This window comes from Pelodiscus sinensis, chromosome 21, assembly GCF_049634645.1.
Source record: "Pelodiscus sinensis isolate JC-2024 chromosome 21, ASM4963464v1, whole genome shotgun sequence".
Classification (NCBI taxonomy): Eukaryota; Metazoa; Chordata; order Testudines; family Trionychidae; genus Pelodiscus; species Pelodiscus sinensis.
This window is the reverse complement of record NC_134731.1, coordinates 501,922-518,177: the sequence shown is the minus strand read 5'-3', so window position 1 is coordinate 518,177 and position 16,256 is coordinate 501,922. Positions and strand designations below refer to the sequence as shown.

The 16,256-nt window shown below is 50.5% G+C and overlaps 1 protein-coding gene across 7 annotated transcripts in view; it reads right to left on the bottom strand.

Annotated features, from left to right (window-relative positions):
* Nucleotides 1-16,256, bottom strand: part of SMG6 (SMG6 nonsense mediated mRNA decay factor) — a 157,907-nt gene that overhangs the window by 94,314 nt on the left and 47,337 nt on the right. For all 7 annotated transcript variants that reach the window (XM_075904436.1, XM_075904437.1, XM_075904441.1 and 4 more), the window contains 2 exons: nt 12,233-12,294; nt 5,162-5,307 (listed from right to left, as the gene is read on the bottom strand). In XM_075904436.1, coding sequence (XP_075760551.1) covers nt 5,162-5,307; nt 12,233-12,294 — 208 coding nt within the window. The remainder of the gene's footprint in view (nt 1-5,161; nt 5,308-12,232; nt 12,295-16,256) is intronic.

The window sequence follows — 16,256 nt, the reverse complement described above, 5'->3', positions numbered from 1 at the left end:
TAAGATGGGTTTGATTCCAGGAATTATAAAACAAATTATTAAAGAGAGAGAGAGAGAGAGAGAGAAAGCCCCAGAGAGGCCAGATTGGAGTAAATTGGGCACAGATGGGCTGGGAGGGGGTTTCTCTCCCAACCAACATGCCCCTGCTGCAAGCACGGCTTCAATTAGCCCTTTCAGAAACCAGAGTTGTATTTCCCAAAATTACAGAATTAGAAAAATTAAAATTCTTGGGAGTGTCTGTGGTTTGGATAAAGGCAGCTAAACTTCCTTGTGAGTCACATGTGCAGATGGCTACCAAACTGCTGAATATGGCCACCCCAAAAAGGTTTCTGCAGACACTGACAACTTACACTGGACAGGGCCAGCAACTGCACAAACTGTAGCCTCAGATTCCCTCAGCTGCTATCCCTGCACCCATCCAGTCCAGGGTCTGCCATAGCACTACTGAATTCCTTCACCACAGCTTTGATACGAGGCAGCAGCTTTGGCAAACAGACCCTTCCTAACACCTCTTCCGCGTGGATGTCTGATGGGCTGGATCACTGGTTAATAGGTGCTCCATTTCACATTCAAAAGCAAGGAGAAAAGATCCTGAGTGGGATTCTTGGTTCCACCAGGAGTCAAGTGATATCCTGGGTATAAAAGCAATAGAACCAGTCCCGTTCTCACAGGGAGAGAGAGCCTGACATCAGTCCCCGGGCCACCACCCTGATCTACGCGAGAGAGATTCTGCACAAGATCCCAACCTTTGCTAGCAGCAGTTCAGCACTCAGTCTGAGCAGAGATGGGAGCCTGAATGGAGAGGAGCCACACAGACTATCCGTACTGAAAGCAGATTTAATTGAGAGTAAGTGGCAGCTCCTGGCAGGGACGTTTTGAAAGATTTTCTAGTACAGACATGGGTCTTAAAGGCCTGGAAATCAACCGGAGCAAAGGGAAGGCTCATGAGCCAACTCACTCTATGGGCAGAAGGGATGTGACTGTAAACAGTTAACCAATGAGCCTGGACTCATTGGTTAGCCTTCACGGTTACACGCAGTCCTTCCCCTCCCGCAATGCGCTGCTGCCTCAGAGGCAGCACAGGGCAGGGGGAGGGGAGGCAGGTGGGAGCCAGTGCTTGTAGGGAGCTGGCTTTTAAGCAGGCTCTCCCCACCTTTGCTGTTGCCTCTGACACAGAGGCAGCAGCTGGGCAGGGGAGGGAGGCAGTGGGCACAGAGAGCTAGCTTTTAAGCCAACTCCCCAAGAGTACCGGCCCCCAGCACATAGCAGCTCCCACAGAGCCATCACCCCTCCAAATGTAAACATGTAACCACTGAAAATTTCAGCAGTTACTCATTTACCAAAACAAAAGGAAAAACTATGGAGCACTTTAAAGACTAACAAGATGGTTTAATAGGTGATGAGCTTTCGGGGGCCAGACCCATTTCCTCAGCTCATATTCTGAAAGAGAAATGGCATGACCATATATACCAAAGGAATACAATGAAAAAAGTGAACACATTATTAAACTGACAAATCAGATTTAGAACAGAAGGTGGGGCAAGGGAGAGAGAGGGAGGGAATAGCTGTTTATAAGTCAATGAATGGCTAATCAGGGGTGATAAGTGGGGAAGCTGTCTTTATAATGTGTAAGGTAATTAGCATCTTTGTTAAGGCGCATTCGTAAAGTGTCAAATTTAAGCACGAATGAAAGTTCTGAAGTTTCTTTCTGTAATCTGGTGTAAAAGTCTCTTTGAAGTAAGATGCATGCAGTAAGGTCACTAAGACTATGTCCAGATAGGTTGAAATGCAAACTGACAGGTTTTTCCTTGTGAAGATGTCTGTCTGATGTCCGGTTTGTTTACCAAAATAAACTCATCTTAACATCCCTAATGGGCAGCAGGTGCACTCCACAGCAAGAGCCCCAAGGCAATGCAGAGTTCCCCCACTGCCCTAGAGACTGAATAACCCCTGCTCTGAGCAGAGACCAGCCAGACTGCCCCTGGACAGAGCCCAAACATGCAGGCGTGTGCAGGGGACAGCACTGCTACACTTGCACTGCCCAGCATGGAGAGGCTGCTGAATGGAATCACCCATGATCTGCCAGCCCTTCAGTGAATGGACTGCTGCTGGTTAGGGAAAGGTTTCAGGCCTTGCAGCCTCCCAAATACACACAGAGGCTGATCACCACAACACCCCCTCTTGCCGCTGTCCGTCAAGTGCAACACACAGAAGGTGACTCATACGCTGGGAAATGGAAACATGCATCTTCCCACCAGCCATCACTGCAGTAAGCTTCACTCAGCCCTCTGCCCACAGCAACCCACACACCAGGGCGTGGAGCCAGCGCCTCAGCTCTGCACTGGGCACTTGGCAACAATGCAGCAAATGCTCTTGCACACATTTAAAATCTCAGGCCCTTTGCTTTTCCTCAGTGTCCGGATCTTAGTACCTCTCACTACCACAGACTTTGCTCCAAACTCACATGGGACTTTGCCAGCATTCAGCAGGTGTTAGGGATATTTGGACTGGGAACAAGCTCACTTTGACAACAGTATTTCCACCCAGGAATGTGATCAGCAGTGTCTCGGGGGCTCATACATGACAGATAAGCACAAAACCCCTGATAAACCTCTAACAGTGCTGAGCAGGGACGCAAAACCCTGTGTACATTGCTAACTGGTTAAACTACAAATTTAACCTGGGCTGAAGAATCCTCTGTTGAGCAGCCACCTGCCTGTGGGGTGCAGTGGACGGGAGACTGCTCTGGTCGGCTGGGCACCAGTTAGCCCCAGTAAGCAGGCTGGTAAGGCAATGCTTACTGGTTCACCAGTTATTTTTACATCCCTAGTGCTGAGTGCAGTGATGGGCAAACACAAATTGTGAGCGGCTCACCTTCACCTCAGTGCTCCGAATGCAGCCCCATGGTCCCCATGGCTGCCCACCCCACACACACCTCTGTCGCACGCTGGGGCACCAGAACCCCGCTCCTCCCTGTTCATCCTGGCACCATCAGAGCATGTGAATCTCCTGATTTGCACCTTGCCAGAACTTGGACAGCCACAATCAGCTGATTCACACCGTTCCAGTTCTGGGAAGGAGAGGACAGAGAGCAAATCAAGCAACTTGCGCATCGGAAAGTGCTGGGAGGGAAGTGGAGGAGAAGAAAGTATGGGACTCCAGTGCCATGGTTATCAAAGTGCAGGTCCCAATCCAGTACTGAGTCCCAGAAAGTCAAGCACTGGGTCTCTTTGCTGTAGCAGGACTGTGCTGCACTCCGGAAGTGGCCAGTCTAGGGGAAGGGCCCCAGTGATCCAGCTCCCCTCTCCTGTTGCTGGTTCCTGGCTTACACACCTCCGCAAAGGAACTGAATCTGTGGCTGGCCGTTTCTGGGGCATGATCTGTGATGCCAGGACAAGCAGGAAACCTGCCTTAGCAAGCCTGCAGCGCTGGCGACCGAGTGCTGCTGGAAGTCAGCCTGCACCCCAATCTCATGCATCAGCCCTAAGCCCCCCCTCACTGCCCGCATTCCAGTCAAAAGATCAAATTCTGCTGGGTCGCAGGCATCAGCAATGGTCTTCAACTGGGTTGTGAGAAAAAACCGCTGACCCAGTGCGTGAGAGGTACGGGGGAAAGGGGGAGCGGCCAGGGCACGGATTTCCCACCACTGTCTGTCAGGTGGGAAATGCAGCACCCTCCAATTCACAGGCACCTCACGAACCCCTAGCAGGAAAGGGGCAGCCCCCTACTTAAACCAAAGGCTGGGTGCAGCAGCCGCCAATTCACTTAGGAGCAAGGGATCCTTAAACATTTGGGCTTATTTCATACACCAAGTGACGAGACGGCCTAAGCTCCTTCTCCTTTGCCTGTATCCCTTGGAACCGGGGCTGCAGCAGCTGGTGGTCTGAGTGCAAGACTAGGAGATAAGACACCTGGGATCTGGTCCCAGCTCTGCCTCGCAACATGACCCTGGCCAGGTGCCTTTCCTACTCTGTGCCCCTGTCCCTGCATCTGTAGCACAGGGATAAGGACACTGGCCTGCTCCCAGGTGTTTGCTCATGTCTGTAAAGCACTCTGGAGCTGGGAAAGAGAAACACTCTAGTTAGCTGGCATCCAGCAGCAGCTCTTGGGACTCCCAAGGGGCAGTCCCTCCTCGAGGCAGGAAGATGCTGTGAAGCAGGCGGGGACACAATGGGAAGGAGAGTGGTTTCTAATTCACCAGCCCACCAATTCATCCAGTCAGCTCGTCTTGTCCCCCCAATCATTTAGTCTGGCTCTGCAAGGAGCCAGCTGCTAGCAGAGGAAAAACGGAAATCACAAGCTCTTTGGGGCAGGTATCATGTCTCAGTCGGTCTGGAAGAACCAGAACTCTGGCTATTACTGCAATGCACCATGGAGCAAAAGAGGTCTCACCCCTTCCAAGTGTAAGTATCAAGCAGCTTTAAACGCGGACTCATCCTGCCCTGGGCGCTCAAGTCCTGCCCCACTCTCATTCCACATGGCTGCAAACAAACAGGCATGTGGGGAAGAACTAGCCACTAGCTGCACTTGGAATTCTCTGTCGAGCGCTACAGGAAAGGTGCCCACCCTGGGTTCGGGGACAGCCACTTGTTCAATAGGCTCAAGGCTACAAACACAGAGGCGCGAACACACCTAGCCCAAGAGTGAATGGAGCAGGCACAAGAAGAGAAACTATGATGCCCCATCTGGAAACCCCTGCTTTGTTTCCCAGCTGGCTCTGTCCAGGGTGAGCCTCCTTTCCTGGCCCTTCCGTTAAGTCACAATGCCCTCCAAGAGCTCTACCTCTAAGCACCAGCGTGAGGCTCCCAGTGGAGCTAGGAACAGGTGCTGGGAAAGCATGCTGACAGGCTCTGCATGAGGTGTAATGGATCATACACCCTCCTCCGCCACAGCCCTCTTCTGCTTGACTCCAGGAAGACACCTCTAAGCTTTTCCCCCACCCAGAACAGGAGTGGCGCTTTCTGGGGAGAGGCCCTGGGATCCTGGCATCTCAGGCCCTCTTTCTACTTTCTTCCACATCCCCGGCATTCAAGGGCAGCTCTGCTTGTTCAGGAATCTTCCCCTACTCTTCTCCATCAATATGGATTTCATCACTGTTCACTCAGAGCAGGGCAAAGCTCCCTAGCCCCCCATCCCCGCCCTCCTGGACAAGGCCCGGTACCTTTGGGCTGGGAGTTGTACACTGCAAACATGTTGATAGCCATAAGTTGCAGCATTCGGGTGCTTCCAATGGGCGCGGGGCTGTGCTGCAGCAGCACCTGGAACTTCCTCAGGACTTCCTCTGCCACCGCAGGGAACGACTCCATCCTGCAGTCAGAAAGGGAACAGCTGTAATGCTTGCACCAAGGCCTCAGGGCACAGCGAGGTAGCAGCACAATGCATTCATTTCAGGAGGGGGACAGAAGGAGACCCTCCCAGCTCTGGGGTAGCCACCTCACCCATCGGCTGCAGAGGAGCAGCAGGCTATAGAGTGCTGGAGCTGGCAGACTGAGTGGAGGTGTCAGCCTGACCCACACTCATGGAGTCAGGGGGCAATTGACTTTGTCAATGTTTGTCAGAGCCACTTCCCGATGAGGAAAGTGCTCCCAGTGCTGATCCCAGCACCACAGTTATATGGCAGTCAGTGAGGGCAAGTCACACAATCCAGTGCTGGATCTTATCTGTGAGAGCCCCAACTGGCCACAGGAGAGAAATGGGGTCCCCTGCAGATTAACAATCAGTCTCATTTAGGTGCTGGTAGTCACTGTCTGAAAGCCAGTGTCAAAACCCCGGCTGTTTCCTGAAACACACAGCTACTATCACTCATCAAAAGGAACCAGCCACCAGATGCAACGCCACAGCTTTGAGAAAGGCGTCCTGTCAACGCCAAACGCCTTGGCGGTTACAGACACCTTTATCCAGGGAAACCTGATACATTCATGATGCTCTTCATTTGGTATCACTCTTTGTATAGCCCCAAAAGTGTGCTAGCAATTTTACAGTCCTGAGTAAGACAGATTCCTGCCTCCAAAAGATTCACAAACTAAGAGCAGACAGGTATGTGGGACAGACACATTTACCCAGGTTCTGTTCAAGCAAATCAGGACTGTTTCTTCTCTGCTTTTTCAGGGGATGTCTACCAGAGGGCATTTTCACCGATTCCAAGGCTACTGTGACCATCTAATTACAGGCCAGAGTGCCTCCCCACAATAATTCCTAGGCAACTCCTTTAGAAAAACATTCCATCTGGATTTAAAGATTGCCAGGGATGGAGAATCCAACATACCCCTTGGTCAGTTGTTCCACTGGTTAATTACTCGAACCTTTACATATTTACACTTTATTTCTAGTCTCACTTTCTCTAGCTTCAGCTCCCAGACACTGGATCAGGTTAGACCTTTCTCTGCTAGACTGAAGAGCACATTGGTAAATATTTATTCCTCCTGGAGGCACTTGCAGACTAACAAATCACCCCTTAGCCTTTTTGTTGAACTAAACAGATTGAGCATCTTGGGTCCAACACTACATTTTTTTCTAATCTTTTTAATCATTCTCAAGGTTCTTCTCTGACACCTGTCCAATTTATCAACAATCTTCTTGAACTGCGGGCACCAGCATTGGACACAGCGTTCCACCAGCAGTCACGTCAGTGCCAAACACAGGAGGTAAAATAACCCCTCTTCTCCATCGCATTAGCCCTTTTGGCCTAAACTTCACATGGGAAGCTCATGTTCAGCTGACTATCCACTGCTGCTCCAAAATCATTTCAGTCACTGCTTCCCAAAGTCCCCCAGCCTGTAAGTGCAGCTCACGTTCTTTATTCCTAGACATGCACACTTCCACTTAGTCATATTACAATGCACACTGTATGCCTGTGTCCAGCTTACCAAGCAACCCAGGTCTCTCTGAAATAGTGCCCTGCCCTATTCAATGTTCACCTCTCCCCCAATTTTGGTGTCATCTGCAAACTTTATCAGTGAGGATAGAATCTTTTCATTCTGCTCAGTGATATTAGAGACATTAAAACAGTTAACCCATTAAACGAGAGAACTTAACAGGTTAACTATTTCGACTCAGTTCCTGCAGCCTAGTCCGCTGCAGGCATGAGGTCCTGCTGCTCAGTCTGCCAACCTCTTTGAGGCTGCCAGTGGCGTTCACTGCCAAGGGTCAGTTAAGCTCACACTTACCGGGATGCTCACCCGTTAACTGTTTAACATCCCTAGGTGGTACCAAGCCAAACACCAGGCAGCAGTTTAAGTATATTACATCAGCACTATTCCTAGGGATGTACAATTTCAACTAACTGGCTAATTGACTATTTGTTTAGTTGATAAGAGCGCTTCTGCCTTTGAAGTGTAGCAATAGCCCCAGGGTGATTGCTACACTTCAAAGGTGAAAGTGCTGCGGGGAACACAGGACCAGTGGGGGACTCAAGCAGTCCCCCGCTGGCCCCGTGCTCCCTGCAGCGTTTCAAAGCGGCAGTGCCACATGGAGCCCAAGGTAAGCAGTGGAGTCCCCAGCTGACCTTGGGCTCCATGTGGCACTGCCGCTTTGAAACTCTGATAGCAGCCTGGGCCAGCTGGTGACTTCCAGGTTCCATGTGGCACTGCTGCTTTGAAGCACCCCCCTCTTCTCCCCCCCACTTGCTGCCTCTTTATGATAGAGGCAGCAAGCGCGTTTGTCGGGGGGGAGGAGCAACTAGTCATTCACTTCCCTAACTATTACCTTTATCAAGTATCAGAGGGGTAGCCGTGTTAGTCTGGATCCGCAAAAGCGACAAGGAGTCCTGTAGCACCTTATAGACTAACAGATGTATTGGAGCATAAGCTTTCGTGGGCAAAGACCCACTTGCATCTGACGAAGTGGGTCTTTGCCCACGAAAGCTTATGCTCCAATACATCTGTTAGTCTATAAGGTGCTAAAAGACTCCTTACTACCTTTATCGACCAACTTGTAACCTCATAAAAATATCAAGTTAGTTTGACAGATTCTATTTCCATAAATTCATTTTGTTAATTACATTACCTTCCTTTAATTATTTAACAATTAGGGATGTGAATGGGTAACCAGTTAACTGGTTACGTGGTAAGCATCATCCTTACTTTGTGATGCTTACTAGGTAATGGTTAACTGGTTTCCCAGGAGCAGCTGGTCCCATGCAGCTAGTGGCTTGGGCCAGGAGCCAGCCCTGCGGGGGACTGGAGCGGTCTCCCACCTGGGGTCCCGCTTAGTCTGTTAACAGTTTAACCATTAAGTTAACCAGTTAAATGTTAGGTTAACTGATTAATTGGGATTTTATATCCCTATTATTCACTGTGTCCCTGTATTAAACGCTCCATTATCTTCCCTGGGCTCAGTGTCAGGCTGACAGGTCTATAATGATCACAAATGTTTACCTTTTTAAAAACTGGTATCACCGTAGCCTGCTTCCACTCTCCTAGAGCTTCCCCAGTGTTCTAGGACTTTCTGAGAATCAACATTAGTGGTCCAGCAAGCTCCTTAGCCAGCTCTTTTAAAGCTCTTGGATGCACGTTATCTAAAAGTCTTCTGATTTAAAAATGTCTGTCTAAACCAGTTCTTGCTCACATCCTCCAGAGAGACTAGCGGACTGGAAAGATTGTTACTGCTCACTCCTTACTTCTGATCTCCCCCAGCAAACTCCACACTGTTCTGGAAAGTTGTTCTGCCCTAGTGAGGAGCCCATGCCAGGGCAGTGTTCCAGGATGACTGCCAGTTCCAGTCAGCACTGGCACAGGGCACCCTTCCAGAGATGCACAGGAAAGCTGAAAATCATCCGGGAAGAAGCAGGAGCAGCTTCAGCATTAGAGGATTGGAGCAGCAGGGCCTGCGGGACATGCTCAGGTGTCAATCTCCTTTGTCCTCCCCCCAACTCAGACCTTGCAATGTCAGAAGGCTACAGGCTGGATGAACGAGATGCTTCTGGTAACCCACAAGGACAACGTTTTGGGGCTTCCCCAACATACTTTGAGGCTGGCTGGATCGTGTCAGATGCAATTCACTCTACTTTCAAAGGCTGAGCTTCATGGGTGTGTTTTGAAACTCAACCCAGCCCAGCAGCAGGACAGTCCATGCCCTGCATGCTGCCTGCAGAAGCAGCACAAAACCATCTGTTGCATCAAATACTGGCTACTACAACAGCCCTGCTCGTCTGTAGCCCTGCAGAAGGGACTGACCCCTTACAGGACATTGAGCCTCCCTTTCCCAAGAGGCGTTTGGGAGATAGGAGTGTTTTTAACAGCCTCCAGACTGCGATACAGTCTCTTGCCACGGTCAAGTCACCACAGAACCTGTAAGCGCAAAGCAAGCCCAGGTCTCAGCATGGCAAAGGTTCCCTCTGCAGGGTGGAGTTCTCCCCAACGTATTCCTTTCTTACGGAAGGAAATGAACCTTACTGTCATGTTGGGACTCTGGAAGGCTCGAAGGAGTGAGGGTTCATCAACCCATGCAGCTGTGCTTTGATAACTCTAGCACATCGGGGAGTATGTGTGGTGAGCCCAGAGCTCAGAAGAGCAGCAGTGGAATGGAAGTCTTCGCTGACCTGCCTCCCATTGCTCTTCAGCAGTGAGATATTCTAATTATGCCTCAGAACATGGCCCATGTCACCCACAGGTAAATGCCCTAAGCACAAACGGTAGGTCTGATCTATTTTTCAGCATTCACCTGTTCTAAGCACAGATGCTGTTTAGCACCAAAGGGTTTCCCTCCCCGGGACTTACATTCAAGTTCCCTTAAGAACATGAGAGAGTCGGTCACTAAACAGACTTGGATATGTTTTCAATGGCTGTCCTGGGAAGTGACCTCCTAAAATGCTGCATCTTAATTTTATGAAAGTCCCAGGAGACAAATCTGCAAGCAATCACCACCATATCCCCATGAATCCCTCCTGCTGGCAAGCACACAAACCCTCACCCAGCCTTGAGCAGGACCCAGCAGAGCTCGGGACAGGCAGGTCTGTGGACACAACGCCCTCAAGCAGAGAAACACCATTCAGTTACTACATCTTCCAGCTGCCCTTGTTTCTCCATTCAAGAGGACATCCCGCTCCTTGACTCCTCACTAGTGAGCTGCCCACATTCAGATCAACAGTGCCCTAGGGCACAGTCTGGGTAGCTATCAGCAGCTCTCCACTGAATTGGCCAGAGTGGCTCATACTTTGCCCACTGAGTTGGGAAGATCCTCAAATCAAACTGAAAGACACCAGAAACTGCAGACAGCTGTGGCTTCAAAGGCACAGTTTGATCAGCCAGTTTGGAATGTGAGCTACTTGGGGCAGGAACTGCAGCTCTAGAACAAGCAAAGCTCACTGCTTGTGTTCAACACTTCTACTAATGCACACATACGTCAGCCCATAAGACAGACATTCCCTTTCTCCAGGGAGGGTGGAAAGACAGGCCCTACTAGAACAAGAAACTATATTGCCTGAAGAATTTGCTATACGAGACAGGATCATGAGCCAGTCAGGGGTCTGTGTGGGGTTCTCTCTGTGGGCTCTAACAAGTCTCAGTCTGGTAACCAGTAACAAACAGCCCTATCAGAAACTGTAGGAGTCATGGGAACCCTGGTTACAATACCACGAAGAAGCAAGAGAAGAGACGGAGCATGCTGCACGATAAGCAAACACACAAGCACTGAGCACCGAGTTATCTGACAGTAACAGGCCCAGCTCAGATGACTCACAGAGACACCATGGAAAGACTGCACTTGCGCACCTAGGTCAGATGTGAGTCCTCCAAGCTGGGATGTCATAGAATCATATGGCTGGAAGAGACCTCAGGAGTCATCAAGTCCAGCCCCCTGCCCAAGGCAGGACCAACCCCAACTCAATCAACCCAGCCAGGGCTTTGTCAAGCCGAGATTTAAACACCTCTGGGGATGGAGATTTCACCCCCTCCCTAGGGAACCCAGCCCAGTGCTTCAGCACCCTCCTAGGGAAATAGTTTTTCCTAATATCCAACCTAGACCACCCCCACTGTAACTTGAGCCCATTGCTCCTCGTTTTGCCATCCGTCACTACTGAGAACAGCCTCTCTCCATCCTCTTTGGAACCTCCCATAAGGAAGTTGAAGGCTGCTCTCAAATCCCCCCTCACTCTTCTCTTCTGCAGACTAAACAGACCCAACTCCCTCGGCCTCTCCTCATAGGTTATGTGATCCAGCCCCCCTAAGCATTTTGGTTGCCCTCCGCTGGACCCTCTCCAATGCGTCCACATCCTTTCGGGGGGGGGGGGGGGGACCCAGAACTGGACACAACTCTTCAGATGTGGCCTCGCCAGAGCCGAATAAAGGGGAATAATCACTTCTCTAGACCAGCCCAGGCCTGATGAGTAGAGCCCTGTGAAGATACAAAATTTGTATCTGCACCTGCATCTCTATTAGGGATGCCAAATCCTATTTAAAAAGTTAACTGATTGAACCCTGGGCTGCTCCAGGTAGGCCCACCACACAGCACTGTGGGCAGGGTCTGCTTGGGCTGGGCCAACTGCACTACAGGAGGGGTACTGCTCCAGCTAGGCCAGTTAACCCTTTGCATCCTCATCAGTAGCCACAAAAATGAGTCTCAGATATTCAAATGCACACAAGCAAAGGCAGATACCTGCAGCTAGAAAGTGGATATCCACGGATTTGCAGGACGCCACAGAGCAGACGTGCTATATTTCAAGGAGGGCCATCTGATTATTTGGTACCCCAATATTACAGATATGCTAAGAGCGCTGTTTATAAATGAGTAGTACTTAACCAACAGGCCTCCAGGGAAAAGGAGACAAAGTGACTGAGGGATAAAGCTTGTCTCACCATTTCTGGACAGCAGGTCTGCAGTGACAGGAATGAAAAAAACCACCTGAGCAGTCAGACACACCCAGGGAAGCCAGGCAAGCAGCCTCTTTGCTGGGAAAAAATCCGGTGGGCAAATCTGGGAACAGCTGTACAAAGGAGGGGACTGGAAATACAAAGCTGCTCCTAGGAGTCCCAGAGCCCACAGCATAAGGCCAGGCCTGTACTCTGTTCCCAGCCTGGACAGGGCATAGCCTCGAGGTGGGTGAGAAGAGAACGAGCCCAAACAATAACCAGCCCAGGACTGGAGGGCAGCTAAGGAGAATAAGAACCAGAAGGCTAGGCCTGCAAGAATTCACACCCTGTGCCCTCAGTTACAAACACAGCCTAGTTGCTAACAATATTAAATTCCAAAAAGACTTGTAATGTAGGAAAATAAAATAAACATCCTGCACACTTACCCAATCCTGGTAAACAGCTTCCCATGGGCATGGAGAAAACTGAGGATGAACCTTTTGTTCAGCTGCATGGGAAAAAAAAAAAGAGGAGAAAACAATTAAACACTCTCTGATTTCCTGTACATTAACAGCGTCTCTGGTGAGAGAATAGCCTGGCCTGGATGTGGGGGTGGGCATTGCAGATGGGAACCAAATGGACATACCCGAACTCTCACAAACACTATGCACATAGGCACAGGGCAAGTGCCAAACAGCTGGAGAATAAAGCCAAACTGAGCAGGCTGGATGGGCACACAGCACCCTCTGCTGGCTACTGTGTCCATCACAACCACCAACTTGGACTGAACAGTGCCCAAGATTAGCTAGAAACAAAACAGCCACAAAGGTGCAGATGGTTTTATTGCATAAGTAGACATGTACCTTGGACTCAGCTCAATGGTGGGAATCTTTGCAACACCCAGGAAGAGTAACAGCAACAGCTACATGGCTGCTTGCTATGCTCTGCACTGCACTGCTCAACACATCGCTACCACTTACCTGAATAAAGCCCTCATATCCTCTAGCCCCATCTGAAACAAGGACCCTGCAGGTTTCTCTCTTCCCAGGCATGCCAGATCTTTACCAGAGAATCAGGAAGTGACATAGAAGCTAGAGGAAGATAAACAGCATGTTTGCAGGCCTCTCGGATCCTGCAAGACCTAGGAGGGTATTTCTGGAAGTTATGAAGGCTGTAGCAGAGACAAATGCCTTCTCTGGGCACTCCTTCCATCCATCACCTGCTAGACAGGGAGCTGTTTCTATGTCCCCGTGGAAGTGTTTCACAGGTAGCTCATGAGTTTACAAGTACAGAAAATGGACTGATGGACTATACATGGGCGTATCTTGTAGACTTTACACAAGACAAGCTGCCAGCATCCACATCTTATGTACCAAGGATCACAGCCAACCAGGCTGTAAAACGCTAGGAGAAAAACTTTGGGGTAGGCTAAACTCTACAGGACCTGAACGTAACCTGTTAGCTATGTCTAGGCTTTAGAATGAATGCTATGATTTTTCAAATATGTAACCATTCATTTCCATCATGCTACTGATTTCTTCTTGAATCTCCCACTGGGCTAGAGCACAGAGGGGCAGCTGCCCAGGTGGCTGCCCCTCTTTGTTAACTTGCTGGCTGGGGGTGGGAGGAAGAGGCCCCGGCTCTTGTCTCCTACTCCAGGAAGGGGAGGGGCTGGGCCTGCTCCACAGAGCCGGGGCTGGGCAGCCGGCACACGTGGCGGTGCCGGGGACTGGGCTACGCTATGCTGTTCCCTGTGGGGTGTGGGGGGTTGGGGATTCCCTTCCCCAGCGTCTGGCCAGGCTGGAGCCAGACCTGGGCTCTGCCTTCCCCAACCCCAGGCCCAGCACTGCTACCTGCAGGCAAAGGGCTGGGCCGGGCAGGGAAGAGATTGCCCCTCCCTAACCCTACTCCAGGAGGCTGCAAGTCCCAGTGCTGCTGCCTTGCCAGCGAGTGTGCTGGGGACACAGGGATGTGGGGGCAGCAACGGTGGATGCAGGGGCAGGATGGGAGGGGCAGCGGTTGCACTGAGGGTCACAGGGCGATGCAGGGGATCAGGATGGGGGGGGTATCATGGGGCCGAGGGTAGCAAAGCTGGAGAAGAGGGAAGATGGGGGGGGGGGGGAGGAGAATACTTTACTTTGCAGAAGCTGTACTTTCCTTTACTCTCTCCTCCCCCCTTTGCCTCCCTCTCCAACTAGCTATTTGGCAGCATTCTCACCCCCTCACCTTTTCTGCGTTACTCCCCCAGACCCCTCCTGTACCCAAACTCCCTCTCGTACCCCCACCCCCTCTCCTGCTGCCACACTCCCTTCCAGACCCTGCCCTCCTCACCTGTCCTGCACCCCACTTCCCCCCCACATCCTGCAACCCTATCCCACTCACTGGCAGTTCTCACCCGCACACTGAGCCCCTCATTTTTGTTCCCACCCCAGAGCCTAAGCAGGTCCACAAAATCCACTAACTCTGGAACCCCACGAAAGTAAATCTGGCCTATGGGAAGCCCTGAACCTCAGTCCTCCCTGTCCCTTCCCCTCACTCCGTGGGGCTGGAGCACCAGAGGAGTGAGGAGTCTCAGTTGGGGGCCACATCAGTGAGGGTTGGGGAGTTTGGGAGGCGCTTTCTTGCTTCTCATTTGTGTGGTCCCCAAGTGATTTTTCTGTGGGTCAGCGACCCCCAACACAAAAAAGGTTCCCCACCCCTGCCGTGAATAAAGAAAACACTGAAACCTTTTGTGTGGGACATAAATTAATATTTTACTTTATTTAAAATGAAGTTTGATAAACTAACATGAGAAAGTTAAAACGCTTAATCTGTTTAATAATTTAAATTAAACCGTTCTCCCCAGCTGCAGCACTAGCAAAATGGCTCAGGTGTAATTATGTAATTAAGGGTGAGTTTCCATTAGCAATGGATCATCCACGGAAAGCTTTGGAGAGGGTGGGGTCTCAAGAAAGGGGTGGGGTCCTGGAGAAAGGATGAGGCAGATCCTGGCTTGCCCTGACATTTAAAAAGTGATCTTGGGTGTAAAAAGGTTGGAAAGCACTGTGGTAAGCAGAGCAGTGATTCTGAGGTGAATAAACTGGTGAACTGACATGTTCTATTCCTTTGTGAGTAGCAGATCTGTAAATTCAGAAAATTCCCTGTGGATTGAGCTGTCTACTCCTGAGACAGAGTGGGTTGGAGTGTGCCTGCACCAGGACAGAGAGCCTGCATGAGATGTTGTCCCTGGCTAGTGGAGACTGGGATCCACAGCAGGCACAAGAAGGCAACTGGTAGTGAGATGCAGCCCAACCCTGGGTGCCTGCAGGAAGCATCAGATGTAAATTACATCCTGCTGCTCAAAAAAAAACTCTCTCTGCAAGTTCATTTGAATATTGGCCTTCTTCCCTTCCCTAAACTGCCCTAGACATTGCTGTGTGTGGTTAAACAGCTATTGTGCTTCGCCCAAGACGTGGCTGCATTACAAGGCAGGATACACCGAACACTCTATATTATATATATATATATATATATATATATCTTACCCTTCTTATTCACATGATACTGTGAGGCTCATTTGTAAAGCTCTCAGATCCCAGTAAAAAAGGGACTATGGACAGACACAGTGCTATTGTCGCAGGAGACAATGACATCGACCCAAACTCTCCACCCCCTGGAGAAGAGACAGTGGCCAGGAAACCAGTAACAACCCCTCGCTCTCCTCTAGTGCTTTCCACCTTTCAGTCTCAAAGGAGGGCACTCTTTCTGTCCCTATTTTACAGATGAGGAAACACAGGGAGTGAAGCAATTTGTCCATGGTCATCCAGCAGGCCACTGGCAGAGCCAGGAATTAAACCCAGGTCTCCTGAGTCCCAGCACAGTGCCCCATCCCCTAGGGTAAAGATTCAGCTTCTAGCCCAGACGTGAATTTCTGGCAGTAGCCTGGCAGTGCTGGAGTGCCTGTACAAGTGTGGAACGAGTGGGTATCTGCCATGGCATGACGGTCCCAGCTTTGACACTAATCACCTTGTGGCCTACACCTACTGAACGGCAAGCCCCGTGCAGTGGGGCTGCTCAACTGGGTAAAACTGGCCTTAACCTGAATCCCCTCAGAACCCAGGCAGGAGAAAGATGCCTTGCTGCAGTGTCGCTCCTGGGCTCATAAGAAGCCCTAGACCAATTATACTGGCCCTGCAACCGGGGCTTTCACTCACTCATTAGCCATCTTACTGCAGCTCCGAAGAACCCCTTGTGTTGCATTGGAACGTCACTGGCCATCTCTCCAGAGCGGCTGCATAAGCACACAGCTTATGGGGAATGCTGGATCAGACTTGAGGAATACCGGGTCAGCAGGGTGAAGAGCAACAGAGATCAGAGCAAGCAATGTTCAGTGAGGGCCCTAATTCATTGTGCCTGGCAAGTTTAAATAAAGCACAGCATAGGCAGCCTCTCCGTTGCCTGCAACGCAGCTCTGGGGTGCCAGCAACACAG